Raw genomic sequence first — 17,556 nt, forward strand, 5'->3', positions numbered from 1 at the left:
TAGATGGTCTAATGTCAATTTGGTTTACAATGTGGTAGAACTCTTAAACTTTTCATGTGTTTTTTTATTTTTGTTATGTGGGCACTGGGCACCGTGCCCTAATTCAATATCATCACCCCAGTGAAGAGAATAAGGGGGTAGCAGGTTTACATGTATCTGCCCCAGCCTGTTCATTGAATATTCTTCCCTCACCTCCCTCATCCATCTTTAGCTCTCTTTGTAGAGTAATATTTCAATATTGTGAAGGCTTATTATCTTTGGTTTCATAAAAACAGGTCGCCAGTCCCCCGAGCTAATCCCCCGGTTGAAGTCTGTACATCTCTACACTGCAACCCCCTGCTGACGATGAGCCCCCTCCTCCTTCTTCCTCTCCCTCCCTACTCCCACGGAACTGAGTGTCTTATGGTGGGACTTCACTCTCAGGCCTCTCCGTGGTACTCACAGAACCCCACAGGGTTGGCCATTGTCAGCAGTTCCCCAACTTAGAATTTCTATTCAGGAAGTTATTGAACAGGGATGGCCCTAATACACAGATATATTCCCTGTTTTTCCCCTCACTCTTTTTTTCTCTCTCCTCCTACACTGTGTAGGTTTAGAGTGGTGAGTCAGTCCACTGCGGAGCAGAGCCCCTCCTCACATACAGAGCTGCCAGACAAGGTGTTCTCCAGGAGTGTTGTCCATCCACCACTCTATCCAGCCCCTCAAGGCTGAGAGGATCAAATAACTACACAACAGGACCGACAGGATCCACACTCCTCTGGACAGGATATCCTAATAGTTGATAGTAAATGAAGAGAGGAGGTGATGATGTCTGAGGACAGCTGTGGCCGAAAATGCTGCATGGTAATGTATAGCTGCAACTGGAGGCAGCCCAGTGAGAGGAAACGAAAAGTGAGTACTGTTGTGGACCCAGATTTAGATTTTTGTGTAGAATATAGCTATAGAACATACATTAAGATGATTAACATTTTTGGTACTAACTTCTCATACATTACCATCATTATCCTCAACTTTGGTTTATATACTGTAATTCCATGTAGTTGTTTTAGTGACTTCTCCCAGGTGAGTCAGGCCTACATGTAAATGTTAAAATGGCTTTGGTATGTGTTGTAATGTTAATCATCATCATCATCATCATCATCTATGTCATCACCTACGTCATCCTCATCGTCATCACCATCCAGCAACAGCAGTCACTTACATTCCATTGGACAGCATTCAGTGGATACATGAGGATGTTTCCCCTTTATAAACTCACTGTGGGTGTATAATCGGAAGCCTCTATTCCTAGGCATGTGAGATGTGGATGGATGTTATTGGAGAGGCATTAATTCAGAGCTGTTGTGTAAATAAGAGCAGGATAATTGGGAGGAGGGAGATTGTGGTACATATTAGAGCATGTGAATATGTGCTAGGACTAATTGCTGAACTGAACTCACAGGCTGGGTAAAAGGTGATCTGGGACAGGATTACAAAGGGGACAAACCATTAGTGTCCAAGGGGAGGGGGGTTTCTGTTCGGCTTAATTGAGGTTGGTTGAATGGTGGATGCTGGTGTGTTTGATGACTGTATTGATTCCCCCTAAGTGTGGTGGAATGGAACAGCAGGTGAAACCAAACATGAAGAGGCGTTGGAGGGTCTCATGACTCAAACATCCCAGAGGAAGCTGAGCCCCTTAGAAATACCACATATACAGTGTACATAAACACACACTCACACATTCACAAACACAAAAACACACTTTTTGGGTCGACCAGCCACACAAGAAAACTCAATGAAGATGTACTTCTAAACCATAGCTAGGGGTTATATATACAGTGCATTCTGAAAGAATTCAGACCCCTTGACTTTGACCATATTTTGTTACGTTACAGCCTTATTCTAAAATTTATTAAATCACCCCCCCCCCCCCCCCCCATCATTAACCTACACACAATACCCCATAATGACAAAGCAAAAACAGGTTTTTAGAAAGTTTTGCCAATGTATTAAAAATTAAAAACTGAAATATCACATTGCCATAAGTATTCAGACACTTTATTCAGTAGAACAACCTTTGGCAGCGATTACAGCCTTGAGTCTTCTTGGGTATGACTCTTCAAGCTTCGCACACCTGTTTTTGGGGAGTTTCTCCCATTCTTCTCTGCAGATCCTCTCAAGCTCTGTCAGGTTGGATGGGGAGCGTCAGAGATGTTTGATCCGGTTCAAGTCCAGGCTATGGCTGGGCCACTCAAGGACATTCAGAGACTTGTCCTTAATCCTCTCCTGCGCTGTCTCGGCTGTGTGCTTAGGGTCGTTGTCCTGTTGGAAGGTGAACCTTTGCCCCAGTCTGAGGTCCTGTGCCCTCTGGGGAATGTCGAGTCTCATAGCAAAGGGTCTGAATACTTATGTGAATCAGGTATTTCAGACAATTAATTTTTTTAACACATTACATTTGCATTCGGAAAGTATTCAGACCCCTTCCCTTTTTCCACATTTTGTTAAATTACAGCCTTGTTCTAAAATTGATTAAATAAAAACATTTCCTCATCAATCTACACACAATACCCCATAATGACAAAGCAAAAATGTATTAAAAATAAAAAAGACAGATATACCTTATTTACTTATTCAGACCCCTTGCTAAGAGACTTGAAATTGAGCTCAGGTGCATCCTGTTTACATTGATCATCCTTGAGATGTTTCTACAACTCGATTGTAGTCCACTGTGGTAAACTCAATTGATTGGACATGATTTGGCAAGGCACACACCTGTCTATAAGGTCCCACAGTTGACAGTGCATGTCAGAGAAAATGAGATTGAGGGAATTGCCATGAGGTAAAAGGAATTATCCGTAGAGCTCTGAGACAGGATTGTGTCGAAACAGATCAGGGGAAGGGTACCAAAACATTTCTGCAGCATTGAACGTCCCCAAGAACACAGTGGCCTCCATCATTCTTAAATGGAACAAGTTTAGAACCACCAAGACTCTTCCTAGAGCTGGCCGCCTGGCCAAACTGAGCAATCGGGGAAGAAGGGCCTTGGTCAGGGAGGTCACCAAGAACCCGATGGTCACTCTGACAGAGCTCCAAAGTTCCTCTGTGGAGATGGGTGTACCTTCCAGAAGGACAACCATCTCTGCAGCACTCCACCAATCAGCCATTTATGGTAGAATGGCCAGACGGAAGCCAATCCTCAGTAAAAGGCAGATGACAGCCCGCTTGGAGTTTCCCAAAAGGCACCTAACGGACTCTCAGACTATGAGAAACAAAATTCTCTGGCTGATGAAACCAAGATTGAACTCTTTGGCCTGAATGCCAAGCGTCATGTCTGGAGGAAACATGGCACCATCCCTACAGTGAAGCATGGTGGTGGCAGCATCATGCTGTGGGGATGTTTTTCAGTGGCAGGGACTTGGCAGGATTGGGGGAAAGATGAACTGAGCAAAGTACAGAGAGATCCTTGATGAAAACCTGCTCTAGAGCACTCAGGACCTCATACTGGGGTGAAGGTTCATCTTTCAGCAGGACAATGACTCTAAGCACACAGACAACGTAGGAGTTGCTTTGGGACAAGTCTCTGAATGTCCTTGAGTGGCCCAGCCAGAGCCCAGCCTTGAACCCATTCGAAAAGCTCTGGACAGACCTGAAAGTAGCTTTGCAGTGACGCTCCCCATCCAACACAGCTTGAGATGACCAGCAGAGAAGAATGCTGAAATACGGGTGTGCCGAGCTTGTAGCGTCCTACCCAAGAAGAATTTAGGATGTAATCTCTGCCAAAGGTGCTTCAACAAAGTACTGAGTAAAGGGTCTGAGTACTTATGTAAATGTGATATTTCAGTTTATTTTATTTTATATAAATGTGCAAAGATTTCTAAAATCCTGTTTTTGCTCTGTCATTATGGGTGTGTAGATTGATGACGGAAAAAACAATTGTATCAATTTTAGAATAAGGCTGTAACGTAGCAAAATATGGAAAAAGTCAATGGGTCTGAATACTTTCCGAATGCACAGTATATGATTATTTTCACCTGTACCCCGGAGATAAATCAAATTAATTGGATTAAGTTCTGCGTACAGTTTCTGACTGTCGAAACAACCTGGACACACACTTTTAATTGTATCCTGGAAGATAAGTGTTTTCCTGACAAACAAGTTTAGTAATCAATGAGTTCTTCCAAAGTGAGTAAAAACTTGAACACTCTCCTTGCTATAGTGTTCCTGCTGCTGGTTGTCGGTCCTTACCGCTGTGTCCCTGCTCACTCTCTTCTGGATGTACGTCTGTCTGATGGCTTTCAATGACCGTGAGGATGTCAACTGGTGAGCTTGGTAATATAGCTTCAGACACGCACGCACACACACACACACACACACACACACGTTGACAGACCCTGTGATCTTCTACCCTCTTTTGTCCCCTACCAGGAAGGCCTTTTCCATTCTTAAACTGTGGGTGAACTGGTTCATGGTGCTGATCGTTATCGCTGCCGTACTGACCATCTACTGCATCCTGCTACTGGTCAGGAAGACAATTCACATACCTATCAATGTATTTATGTAGTTTACATTAGCTGTGTTGTAATGGCTGTTTAATTGCAGGTCTTTGCACTGGTCCAACTTGCCTTGAAAGAGCCTTTGGACTTACACTGTCTACACAAGGTATTAGGAATATTATGTGTTCCTGGAATGTTTCCCTCTGCCCATGTTACAAGAAGTATCCAGCTATATTGCTAGGTTGCATAACATGAATGATAATAGCATAGATGATTAACAATATTAACTAACCTAGGTATGATCTGTATTGATTGCATTGTGCTGTCTTGTGGTTTGCTCTGCACAGTTGTTCCTGTTTTTAGGTGTGGTCTTCATCGCCCTGGGCACCACTGGAATAAGCCTACAGTGGAAAAAAGAGTGGCACACTGTTCTCCTGTCACTACAGGTATAGTAAGGCTAAAGTATTGCAGCATGGAACCGTCGTGTGTGTGTGTGTGTGTGTGTGTGGCGGTGAGAATGTTAGAGCTATAGTGAGATGTGAAGCAGTTTTTGGGGCGGCAGGTAGCCTAGTGGTTAGAGCGTTGGGCCAGTAACCGAAAGGTTGCTCGATCAAATCCCCGAGCTGACAAGGTAAAAATCGGTCGTTCTGCCCCTGAACAAGGCAGTTAACCCACTATTCCTAGGCCGTCATTTGTTCTTTACTGACTTGCCTAGTTAAATAAAGGTTAAATAATAAATGTGTTTGGGGTCAGATCTTTTGTATGTAACATTGATCTCCCTCAGGCCACGGCTCCATTCCTACAGATGGGAGGGGTTGGAGCCCTGACCTTGGTAAGCTGCCTGGTGTTCCAGTGTTTCCAAAGGACCCGCAGAATAGGTCAGTGCTGATACCGAACTCCTCCAATAGAAATACACAAACACTCACCATGACATCAATAATATGAGACATACAGTAGCCTACACACCCATATACAGATATATTAGTTCAATAGAATAGAGTTCTGTGAGAACTGGGCGGCACTTAACCCTAATTGCTCATGTAAATCGCTCTGGATAAGAACGTCTGCTAAATGACTAAAGCGTAAATGTAATGTAAAATGAATGATTATACCAGCTGGATGAACTAATTCAGTTGACTAAATGCAGCGTCTTCTTTCCTTGCCTTTCTCTATTCACAACAATAGTTCAAGTATGAAGGTTTCATTTGTTAACCTGTGTCTGTTTGTGTCCCCAGCCTCTAAGATCCTCATCATGGTAGTGTTTGCTGGCGTGTCAGTGGCAATCTTCCTCAGCCCCCTCCTCATCCAATCCCCTTGTCTGGTGGAGGAGAAACAGCTGCCCCCTAAACCTGCCCTCATTGGTCATCGCGGAGCACCAATGGTGAGGAAGTGCATCCTGCTCAAGTCTATTTCTCATACCCTACATTAGTTACATTGCCTCAATATTAAAGGTCTAAGCTGGAAAACCCAAAGTACCGAAAGTTGATTGACTACCTTTCTCATACAGTGGATAAGGCTTTATTACATAGCTACAAGACCATCATCCCAAAATGGCTTATGTGTTAACATTTTACTGTTGTCATAAATTCCATAATCCTGCCTTATGATTCAGTAGGCTAACGGATAAATCATAATATAGTGTAGATACAGTATAACCAAATGACTTTAGGATTAGTGTTTACATTGCACTTAGCACATATCCCCCTATTTCCATAACTTGCCAGTATATCAGAGGGCTTGAACTCGACATTCCCTCTAAACTCCATCCGACTGCCGTGCAGAAGAAATGTGAGCCTGCACAAAGAAGCACGAGATTGAACTTTGCTCAACTTTCTACAGTTAACCCCTTTAGTTAACACTATCAACGTTTCGCTCTACTGTGGGAATTGTGATCAAATCAACCCAACATTCGCCAATTTCAATGTAACATACCGAAACACAACGAACTATGCACGATTTAGTATGCAAAACTAACTGCAAGATATTTTCTTGTAGAAAGAGTGCATTGGAGTAGGATTCTATTTCAGTAGACATTGTATTTTGAGACAGTCTTGAATAAGCTAAGTAGTCAATAGGCAGAGTGTAGCATAATTTGTCTGATTCTCTGTAATGATGGTATGAAGAACAAGTGGATAAACAGTTTGATGTCAAGCCTGCATGTTTTTCTTTCCAAAAGTCTCATGGAATGTATAGGCATTGCACACCACACATTGGCTGCTACTGTAGGCTGAATGATAGAACAGCTATTTCCATGTTAAAATGTTATGGGAAGCATTTTTCTTCATAATTTGTTATGGTAGGCTGCTCTGGTAGGCCGACATTATGATCAAATAGCCACAGTAGCCTACTTGGCCACTGTTAAAACTGTAAGTTAAAGTGGGTACAGCCTCAGTGTTCACCGTAAAGCGCGCCGGAAGTTGTACAAAGTTCAAGTTTGCGGTTCAGCAGACCTGAAATTTGCTCAGTGCTGAATTTTTTTTGAGGGAACATTGCTGTCCAGTCATGTTGAGGGCCCCACATGGCATGTTGCTCTGCCCCTATTATGTTGCTCCACTCTTCTCTACTATCTCCACCATAGGCCCACTCAGCTGAACTGTCATCTGTATTTAGCACACAGTGTTTCTCACACATCTGTCCTCTCTCTGTGTTCAGCTGACCCCAGAGAACACCCTGATGTCGTTCAGGAGGAGTGTGGGGTGCCACGTGATCGCCTTTGAGACGGACGTGCAGCTCAGGTACCCGGGGGACTAAGGCTGCTTCCTCTTTACATAGACGTTGCAGAGTTGTGAAGGATCAAACGTGCACTGCTGTTTGAAATTGTTTTCAGTTTAATAATAATAACACGTGGGATTTATACAGCGTTTTTTTGAGACACAGTTTATTGACATTTCTTCCTTACCCAGTAAGGACAGAGTTCCTTACCTGATGCATGACCACGGGAGCCATTTCCTGAGGAGGACTACAGATGTTCTACATAAGTTCCCTGGGAAAGACTTCAACCACAGCACAAACCTCACCTGGGAGGAGCTACAGGAATTAAACGCTGGTGATTGGTTCCTGAAGGTAAGGGTGATATCCAATTTCACAAGCCTCCCTTGTATGTTGTAGTTGGAAATCATTTCAGAAGGTTTACTTGAAAATTCCTTATATACTGTAGATCCTTTACATTTTGATTATGATTTGAACTCTACCAACTCATTGACATAATGACATCCATACTATGGATGTCTTCCTTTCAGACGGATCCGTTCTGCTCAGTCTCCCAGCTCTCAGAGCAGGAGAAGAAGATAGCTGGGAACCAGAGTGTTCCCTCCCTTCTGCAGTTGCTGGACCTAGCCAAGACTCACAACACCTCTGTCATCTTTGACCTAAAAAATGATGACAACAATGACACTATCGACACCGTGAACACCATCCTCAAATCTGGTATCCCCCAAGACCTGGTGAGTAGAATGTCTATCAGTATCACTGCTTTATCATTCCTGTCCTGTGTAGTTAGTCTTATTACAGTTGTATGACAGTGTTTTTTTGTCGTTTCTCTCTCTAGATCCTCTGGCTTCCCCCCAAACACAGGGTAGATGTGAGGGAGGTCGCACCAGGGTTCATACAGGTCTACAACGATGTGTCTGATATGGACCTTGACAGAGGAGACCATCTGAATGTCAAATACAGTGCTTTGAGTGCCACAGAGATTTGGTGAGTAGCCTCCTTCAAAGCGCCCTTGCTTTTCTCAGAGCTGTAGACAAATAAACCTTAATACCAGAACCACATTCTACTCTTCCTGTGCTGACTGACTGCTGGAGGGCAAACAATAGTGTCACAATGAAAAGTGTTGGTGTGCTGAGACAAAGAACTGGCATTGTTGTAGATGGAGACACACGCTGCTTCGGTGAAGAATGAGACTCCTATCATGTTTTCACCCAGGTGTGTTTTTTAATGGCTGAGAGCCCAGTAGTGAAACTTTCCCATGGGATGATAGTTTCTGTTGGTTTAGTGAAACGAAGATGATGGCAAAGTGTTGTCTGAACAGACATGATGTGTGCTTTAATAGTATGACATGTTATGATTGATCACTCCTGTCTGTAGTTGTCACATTCGTTGTAATAAATGTCGGACCAAGGCGCAGCGAATGTTGAGTTCCACATTATCATTCAAATTAGGTGAAACTAAATAAACACAAAAAATAATAAACAAACTAACAACGAACCGTGACTACAGAGAATGCTCTGTGCACCAACTCAAAACAATATCCCATAACACACAGGTGGGAAAAATGCTACTTAAGTATGATCCCAATTAGAGACAACGATAGCCAGCGGCCTCTAATTGGAATCATACTAAAACACCAACATAGAAAAAACGAACTAGAACCCCACATAGAAAATATAAACTAGAGTAAACCCCTAGTCATGCCCTGACCTACTCTACCATTAGAAAATAAAGGCTTTCTATGGTCAGGACGTGACCGTAGTCTTTGAGAAGTGTCATGTTTGCTGAAGTAGCTCTGTGTGAGCTGAGCTCTTTCAACTAATCTTTGAATTACCTACTAAATTTGTGTTTTTGTGTGTTTCCGTGTGCCAGGGAGCTTAGGAGCAGGAATGTGTCAGTGAACCTGTGGGTGGTGAATGAACCATGGCTCTTCTCTCTGCTGTGGTGCTCGGGGGCCAACTCTGTGACCACCAACGCCTGCTCCCTCCTACAGGACATGACCCAGCCTGACTGGACAATGGTGAGGGACTCACATCAAACCTCTCCTCTTCACTCTTCCATAGACTCTCCCTCTTCAAAAGTCAACCCGATCACCCCACCCTGACATTGTAATTCTCACAAAGTCAATGTTGTGTTTGAACATGAGCTAGCATATATTATGATATCTATGTGTAGCATTGAATTTGACATTTTGTTGTTCAATGCTGTATTTTTAATCTTGTGCGCGATCTATGGGTCATATGAATGTACCTATTAGGTGTGTATGTGTTTCAGAGACCTGATAGATACAGAATGATATGGATCACAGTGGACCTGGGGTCATTGCTCATAATGGTCACACTGTTCATTTTACAGAGGTGAGTAGAACACTACCATTGTTTGTAAAAGACAATGGAAACAGTATGTAATTTGATTACTTGATTTGTTTCACTTTACTCTTATTCTTTGGAAATGATGCTTCGTGAGTCATGCCACAGGTGGGTTTTGCTAGTAGACATTGCAATTGATCAATATAATCAATATGGAACAATTCAAATTGATTGCCCTTTTTTTTTTAGCAATGTTTACAGTAATTATGTATGGTACTAACTACTAAGATAATTGCTATCTATGTATCCTGTATTATGAATCTTTAAGATTGCTATTGTTAACTTTGATGTTGGACTGATATATTATGTCACGCTCTCTTACCGTAATACATGTCATTCTTGACTTGATGGTTTAAATAATTTAATCTGTAGTGTAGTGGTTGCATTAATGACATGCAAAGATAACAACTGCTGCATTTGTCCTTACGGTCACATAAACTAGGATGTACAAGGGCATCATATAAAGATAATCTTTTAAATGTGTTATTTAACCTTTTATTTAACTAGGCAAGTCAGTTAAGAACAAATTCTTATTTACAATGACGGCCAACCCCGGCTGAACCCTAACCGACTACGCTGGGCCAATTGTGCGCCGCCTTACGGTATACAGATGATGATGATACAGATGACGAAGTGGAATAATTATTTTGTGTGTGATTATCTCTGCAGGGAAAGAGAAGCAAAGAAAGGATTTTCCGGCTGGAATCAGAGAGAATTGTCCCTCTTCTTACCCTCTGAATAGTTTGATTGAAGCCTGAAACAGAACAGCCTGGATCCAGACCCCCCCCCCCCCCCCCCCCCCCTCAGCTTTACCCACGTGTGTTCTGGCTCTGGCCCAGGCCCAACCCATCAGATCCAGGGAACTATTAGAATGTTTTTGCCATTATAGAAATTGTCATGGAGGTACTCGGATCCAGACTCATTGCAAAGAAGAAACTAACATCTATGGTCATGGCGTACCGGTTGGCCAGATGCAAGGAGTTTGGGTAGCCAGGCAAACATTTTACATTCGTCATGAGAATTTATGAACAAAGTTGTAAAGAGTATATTCTTACAGAAAATATATTTGTGTTACACTTTATTTGTTAAAATAAATAAATAACATAACTGGTTCACTCTACACATTAAGTTTAATCTTATTTGGAAACTATTGGTGTTGATGATAAATGTCAGCACTATTTCCAGTGCACTTAGGGTTACATTCTGAAGGAGAGACTTTCCAATCCAGATTTGACGTGTATGTGTTAATGAAATAAACGTTTTATGATGAGTATTGTATCTGTGTGAATTCTCTGCATAAAAATATATGCAGTAACACCTTGGAATGTGTTCAATCACTAAAGGTGCTTGGAAATATGAAATTATCTTCTACAACCACTAGATGGCAGGTGTAACCACTTTTTGTGAGACAGTCAAATTCGAAGTGTCAAACTATTGAATATTTTTAGTTGGCTATATGAAAAGATCTAAAGGGAAGTGTTTTTCGACAATATTGTAGCGATATTTTTCGACGATGATGATGATGGTGATAATTATGATTTAAGTCTAGCAAAAGTATCCCCCAAAAAACAAAAAATGTTTTAATTACGAATTTTCTGTTTATAGATCCCCATCGATGGGCTACATACCCATCTACAGTTCTCAGATAATTAATCGAGGGTACCCCAGAAACACTTTCACTTTTTAACAGAACTTGTTGACCCGTCTCGTGCCAAATGGATTACAGCTGCTGCCGCTACAGTAACAGTTCAGTGTTGTGCGAATTTGGGAGTGTCTGTTTCGGTTGTAAAATTGAAAAATGCGGGATTAACCTAATTGTGGGGAGAATAACGGGGTACAAACATCAACTCTATTAAATCTTTCTTCTGGTTTGTTTCGTTAGTTTTTGGCTTGCCTCGAATAGTTGTCCTCAGAATATTTTTCTTTACACCATGGTCCACAAATATGGTAAGTGCCTACATACGTTTTCGTAAATGTTTTGTTTGTGTACAAGTTTTAAACTATCTAAAACGTTTATTCGATACCGTTTTTAGAACATTTGGGTTTATTCGCTGTCATAGCCGAAAAGTATTGACAAGCAGAACATTTTGTTTTTTCTCTCTCACTTTGTTGCCAACTATCAAGCCAGAATCGAATGAATTAACGTTAGCTTGTACATTTTTGGAAGAGGCATGAAAACAGGAAGTATGTTTCCATGAATTCATATATACTGGCATGGAGCACTTTCACACTGCGATGGTAAGGGAAGTAGTTTAGTTTACTCATAATAAAATGTAGGTAGTTGTAGTAAAGCGAGTGAGGCACATCACAAGGCTGTTAATTACGCTACACCTCCCACCTGGCTTCGTTAAACAGCTGTGCACGCGCATGCATTCTATACTTAAGACTACTACTCCCTTTCCCTGCCCATAGCAGCACCAACAGTTAGAGAAACTCTTCAACAATGGACACAGCTATGCACAAACTCTATCCTTGTGCTTTGAGCCTGGCAATTGTACAATAGCCTATGACATGAGTGTGCCCGATAAACCATAATTTGAGGCTTTTCCTAGCATGCATTTAGGCTTGTCTTATGCTATGGTAGAATAATATTGCCACTTGTTTCAAGGACCAAAATGGTCATGTGCACATCACATCTGATCAGTTTCTTAACATTTCATCACAACGACTGTCTTGGTGAGGGTGTTAACTTGAAGCATCCCTGTTGTCAGACACAGAGAGGGCAGTGGGTCTGCTGAGACAGTACCAGGACAGTCTGACCAGTCCAGAGGAACAGGCCCTGAAGGCCAGTGTGGGGAAGGTCTCCACCATCTTCGGCAGCCAACTCTTTCATGCACTATTAGGTAAGACACAGAAAATACACATATTGAGGCTTTCACTATTATTATTTTATGAATAATGAACCCACAGGGCACAGACGTCTATTCCATGTTGGTTCAAGTCATTATATTGAAATGACGTGGAAACAACGTTGATTCAACCAGTGTGTGCCCAGTGGGAAGTCTCAGTCCAGCCCCACAACAATACAAGCAAATTATTTTTCAAATCACTATATTCTAAATCAATTAGTGTATTTAGTAACAAAACTCATCAAGAGATTTTTATTATTATACTTATGTCTCTACTCATTATCTTTCTAATGAGAAAATTAGCGACTCGCAAGTTGTTTTTGGTATAGGCTTGTTATTGCCTCTGGCCAAAGCTTCAGGATGTAGACAACCGGGTCAGGCTATATTATTTTGTATATTAAACTGAGCCTAAACATTTCTCAATTAAGTCCCATGAAAGAGGCCTTTCAAAAGGTTTTCTGTATCCTATTAAATCCTATTAAACATGCCCATGACACAATGTACTCTTATCTATGGGGCTGATCAAAAGCCCTCTCACAGGCAATCAGACAGCTCAGTTCAAACCTCTTTACTTTGTTATAGAGTTACACATATTTTCAGTTGTTTATTTGCGCTATTGGATGTCATCCTAACTTGATCAGGATCATCTCACAGAAAGAGTTATTATTAGATATGGTTCACTCACAGCAGCCAAAACACTGCTGTATGAGGTGTAAAAAGAGGATGTTACCAGTCCACAATAGCTTTTTCAATACTATGAATGTGCTTGACCTCACCACATCTATCATTTCCTAACTGGAACAATGACCTAAACTAACTCTGGAGTGTATTGCAACGATACCTTAATAAGCAGTTAGGGCCCCAAAAGGGCTCCTGTGAAGCTACATTTCACAGTCTTTTTACCCTGCAAAGGAGACAAGTGAGTTCAATTTAACCAATGCTTGAGTGGCCCCTCTAATTACCATGGCCATGCCTTAATGATGCTAGCCTGTGGGTTTGCCGCTACTGCTGCTCTACCCAGAGCTCTGGAGCCTCCATGGGGGATGGGTGACCATGGAGCAGGGTTGAAGACTAGAGAAAAGGGGAGTCTGAGGAGGCTGTCCACCCTGATTAGTGATCTCTCCAGACGTGGATGCCTGCCTGTCCAAACTAGTTGAACAAATACATTGATGATAATGTGCTATTAGCAAAACTATTGCTGTGGTCTAACTAGAAAAGTATGTTAATCACAACACAGACAATACAAGATATGTTGCTCTATCTGTCTTACAGTTGAGTTGGTCAATATATCCAGTATTCAAAAGATGGCTTTGTAAACCACATACTCCCCTCCGTATGTATTTGGACAGTGAAATTTCTTATGGTATAGGGGACGCTTGCATCCCACTTGGCCAAAAGCCAGGGAAAATGCGGCAAATTCAAATAAAATGATATAAAATCGAACTTTCATTAAATCACACATGTAAGATACTAAATTAAAGCTACACTCGTTGTCAATCCAGCCAACATGTCAGATTTTAAAAAGGCTTTTCGGCAAAAGCATAAGAAGCTATTATCTGATGATAGCACAACAGTAAACAAAGAGAGTAGCATATTTCAACCCTGCAGGCGCTACACAGAACGCAGAAATAAAATATAAAACATGCCTTACCTTTGACGAGCTTCTTTTGTTGGCACTCCAATATGTCCCATAAACATCACAATTGGTCCTTTTGTTCGATTAATTCCGTCCACATATATCCAAAATGTCCATTTATTTGGCGCGTTTGATCCAGAAAAAAACAGCTTCCAAATTTCACGTCACATAAAAATATCTCAAGTTGCCTGTAAACTTTGCCAAAACATTTCAAACTTCTTTTGTAATACAACTTTAGGTATTTTTAAACGTTAATAATCGATCAAATTGAAGACGGGTCTACCTGTTTTCAATAGAGGACGAGAGGAAACAAGACTTGAAAAGGCTACTTTTCAAGTCTTGCGCACTCTCAACAGCGTTACCTTTTTCCAAGATGGCCGTGCTTCTTCATTGCACAAAGGAATAACCTCAACCAAATTACAAAGACTGGTGACATCCAGTGGAAGCGGTAAGAACTGAAAACAATATCGTTTCCCAATGAGAACCCTTGAACAGACAGAGACCTCAAAACATTTCTGAACGGTTAGTCCTTGGGGTTTTGCCTTCTACATAAGTTCTGTTATACTCACAGACATGATTCAAACAGTTTTTGAAACTTTGAGTGTTGTCTATCCAAATCTACTAATAATATGCATATCTTATATTCTTGGCATGAGTAGCAGGAAGTTGAAATTGGGCACGCTATTTATCCAAAAGTGAAAATGCTGCCCCCTATACCATAAGAAGTTAATTTGGCTTCAATACTCCAGCATTTTGGATTTGAGATCGAATAATAGTGAAGACCTCAAAATGATGAAAAAACACGGGGAATCATGTCGTAACCAAAAAAGTATTAAACAAATCAACGTATATTTTACATTCTCCAATGTAGCCACCCTTTGCCATGATGACTGCTTCATGAGGAATACACAGTCTTGAAGGAGTTCCCACTTATACTGAGCAATTGTTGGCTGCTTTTCCTTCACTATGTGGTCCAACTCATCCCCAACCATCTCAATTGGGTTGAGGTTGGGTGATTGTGGAGGCCAGGTCATCTGAATCAGCACGCCATCACTATCTTTGGTCAAATAGCCCTTACACAGCCTGGAGGTGTGTTGTGTCATTGTCCTGTTGAAAAACAAATGATAGTCCCACTAAGGACGGACAAAATTGAATTACTGTTTAACGGATGCCCCGCCTTACTTTTCTCCACATCCCTCCCAAAAAATCAGATGTGTTATTTTTTGGCCGGTATATGCGGCGCGTTGTTTATAATGCACTGTCCGTTCTCCCTTGAGGATTTCTCAAGTTGATGTACAAGAAACCAAACAGCTTCAGATCACACGCTCAGATCATGTTCGATCCTCCGGTTGGACAGTGAAACACACACGCTCTCAACCTCAGGCGACGTGCAGATGTTTCATTTCTCTCTCATGCTGTCATGGCTGAAGCCAGAGCAAATTCCTACCATTTATGTACAGTGGGGAGAACAAGTATTTAACACATAGCCGATTTTGCAGGTTTTCCTACTTAAAAGCATGTCGAGGTCTGTAATTTTTATCATAGGGAAACTGTGAGAGAAGGAATCTAAAACAAAAATCCAGAAAATCACATTGTATGATTTAAGTAAATAATTAGCATTTTATTGTATGACATACAGTGGGGCAAAAAAGTATTTAGTCAGCCACCAATTGTGCAAGTTCTCCCACTTAAAAAGATGAGAGAGGCCTGTAATTTTCATCATAGGTACACTTCAACTATGACAGATAAAATGAGAAAAAAAATCCAGAAAATCACATTGTAGGATTTTTTATGAATTTATTTGCAAATGATGGTGGAAAATAAGTATTTGGTCATCTACAAACAAGCAAGATTTCTGGCTCTCACAGACCTGTAACTTCTTCTTTAAGAGGCTACTCTGTCCTCCACTCGTTACCTGTATTAATGGCACCTGTTTGAACTTGTTATCAGTATAAAATACACCTGTCCACAACCTCAAACAGTCACACTCCAAACTCCACTATGACCCAGACCAAAGAGCTGTCAAAGGACACCAGAAACAACATTGTAGACCTGCACCAGGCTGGGAAGACTGAATCTGCAATAGGTAAGCAGCTTGGTTTGAAGAAATCAACTGTGGGAGCAATTATTAGCAATGGAAGACATACAAGACCACTGATAATCTCCGTCGATCTAGGGCTCCACGCAAGATCTCACCCCGTGGGATCAAAATGATCACAAGAACGGTGAGCAAAAATCCCAGAACCACACGGGGGGACCTAGTGAATGACCTGCAGAGAGCTGGGACCAAAGTAACAAAGCCTACCATCAGTAACACACTGCAGTGTCCTGCAGTGCCAGACGTGTGCCCCTGCTTAAGCCAGTACATGTCCAGGCCCGTCTGAAGTTTGCTAGAGAGCATTTAGATGATCCAGAAGAAGATTGGGAGAATGTCATATGGTCAGATGAAACCAAAATATAACTTTTTGGTAAAAACTCAACTTGTCGTGTTTGGAGGACAAAGAATGCTGAGTTGCATACCTACTGTGAAGCATGGGGGTGGAAACATCATGCTTTGGGGCTGTTTATCTGCAAAGGGACCAGGACGACTGATCCGTGTAAAGGAAAGAATGAATGGGGCCATGTATCGTGAGATTTTGAGTGAAAACCTCCTTCCATCAGCAAGGTCATTGAAGATGAAACGTGGCTGGGTCTTTCAGCATGACAATGATCCCAAACACACCGCCCGGGCAACGAAGGAGGGGCTTCGTAAGAAGCATATCAAGGTCCTGGAGTGGCCTAGCCAGTCTCCAGGCTTTGTTAGTCTCCAGATCTCAACCCCATATAAAATCTTTGGAGTTGAAAGTCCGTGTTGCCCAGCAACAGCCCCAAAACATCACTGCTCTAGAGGAGATCTGCATGGAGGAATGGGCCAAAATACCAGCAACAGTGTGTGAAAACCTTCTGAAGACTTACAGAAAATGTTTGACCTCTGTCATTGCCAACAAAGGGTATATAACAAAGTATTGAGATAAAATTTTGTTATTGACCAAATACTTATTTTCCACCATAATTTGCAAATAAATTCATAAAAAATCCTACAATGTGATTTTCTGGATTTTTTTTCTTCTCATTTTGTCTGTCATAGTTGAAGTGTACCTATGATGAAAATTACAGGCCTCTCATCTTTTTAAGTGGGAGAACTTGCACAATTGGTGGCTGACTAAAAAAATGTTTGCCCCACTGTATCTCCCTCACTAACTTCAAGCACCAGCTGTCAGAGCAGCTCACAGATCATTGCACCTTTACATAGCCCATCAAACTACCTCATCCCCACAATGTATTTATTTACTTATTTATTTTGCTCCTTTGCACCCCAGTATCTTTACTTGCACATTCATCTTCTGCACATCTATCACTCCAGTGTTTAATTGCTATATTGTAATTAACTCGCCACTATGGCCTATTTTATTGCCTTACCTCCCTTATCTTAAGTCATTTGCACACACTGTATATATACTTTTTTTCCTACTGTTATTGAC

At 41.6% G+C, this 17,556-nt stretch overlaps 2 protein-coding genes across 3 annotated transcripts in view; both read left to right on the forward strand.

The window, feature by feature from the left end:
* The first annotated feature begins 590 nt into the window (after positions 1 to 590).
* Positions 591 to 10,818, forward strand: LOC139365960 (glycerophosphodiester phosphodiesterase domain containing 2). 2 transcript variants are annotated; one of them, XM_071103024.1, is made up of 14 exons: positions 591 to 891; positions 4,196 to 4,299; positions 4,405 to 4,498; positions 4,579 to 4,638; positions 4,820 to 4,918; positions 5,257 to 5,350; positions 5,708 to 5,853; positions 7,125 to 7,207; positions 7,376 to 7,535; positions 7,712 to 7,915; positions 8,020 to 8,168; positions 9,054 to 9,201; positions 9,456 to 9,538; positions 10,220 to 10,818. In XM_071103024.1, the coding sequence occupies exons 1-14, from the start codon at positions 805 to 807 to the stop codon at positions 10,290 to 10,292; spliced, it is 1,584 nt and encodes a 527-aa protein (XP_070959125.1). In that variant the 5' UTR covers positions 591 to 804; the 3' UTR covers positions 10,293 to 10,818. The 2 variants fall into 2 exon arrangements, with proteins under 2 accessions (XP_070959125.1, XP_070959127.1); XM_071103026.1 differs by lacking the exon at positions 591 to 891 and having other exon boundaries at positions 4,266 to 4,308; positions 10,220 to 10,336.
* Positions 10,819 to 11,275: 457 nt separating this feature from the next.
* The window catches only part of LOC139366239 (discs, large homolog 3 (Drosophila)), a 140,907-nt gene continuing 134,626 nt past the window's right edge, over positions 11,276 to 17,556 (forward strand). Inside the window, exons 1-2 of the mRNA XM_071103503.1 lie at positions 11,276 to 11,497; positions 12,262 to 12,393. Coding sequence (XP_070959604.1) covers positions 11,482 to 11,497; positions 12,262 to 12,393 — 148 coding nt within the window. The 5' untranslated portion in view covers positions 11,276 to 11,481. The remainder of the gene's footprint in view (positions 11,498 to 12,261; positions 12,394 to 17,556) is intronic.

This window comes from Oncorhynchus clarkii, chromosome 14 (assembly GCF_045791955.1).
Source record: "Oncorhynchus clarkii lewisi isolate Uvic-CL-2024 chromosome 14, UVic_Ocla_1.0, whole genome shotgun sequence".
Classification (NCBI taxonomy): Eukaryota; Metazoa; Chordata; class Actinopteri; order Salmoniformes; family Salmonidae; genus Oncorhynchus; species Oncorhynchus clarkii.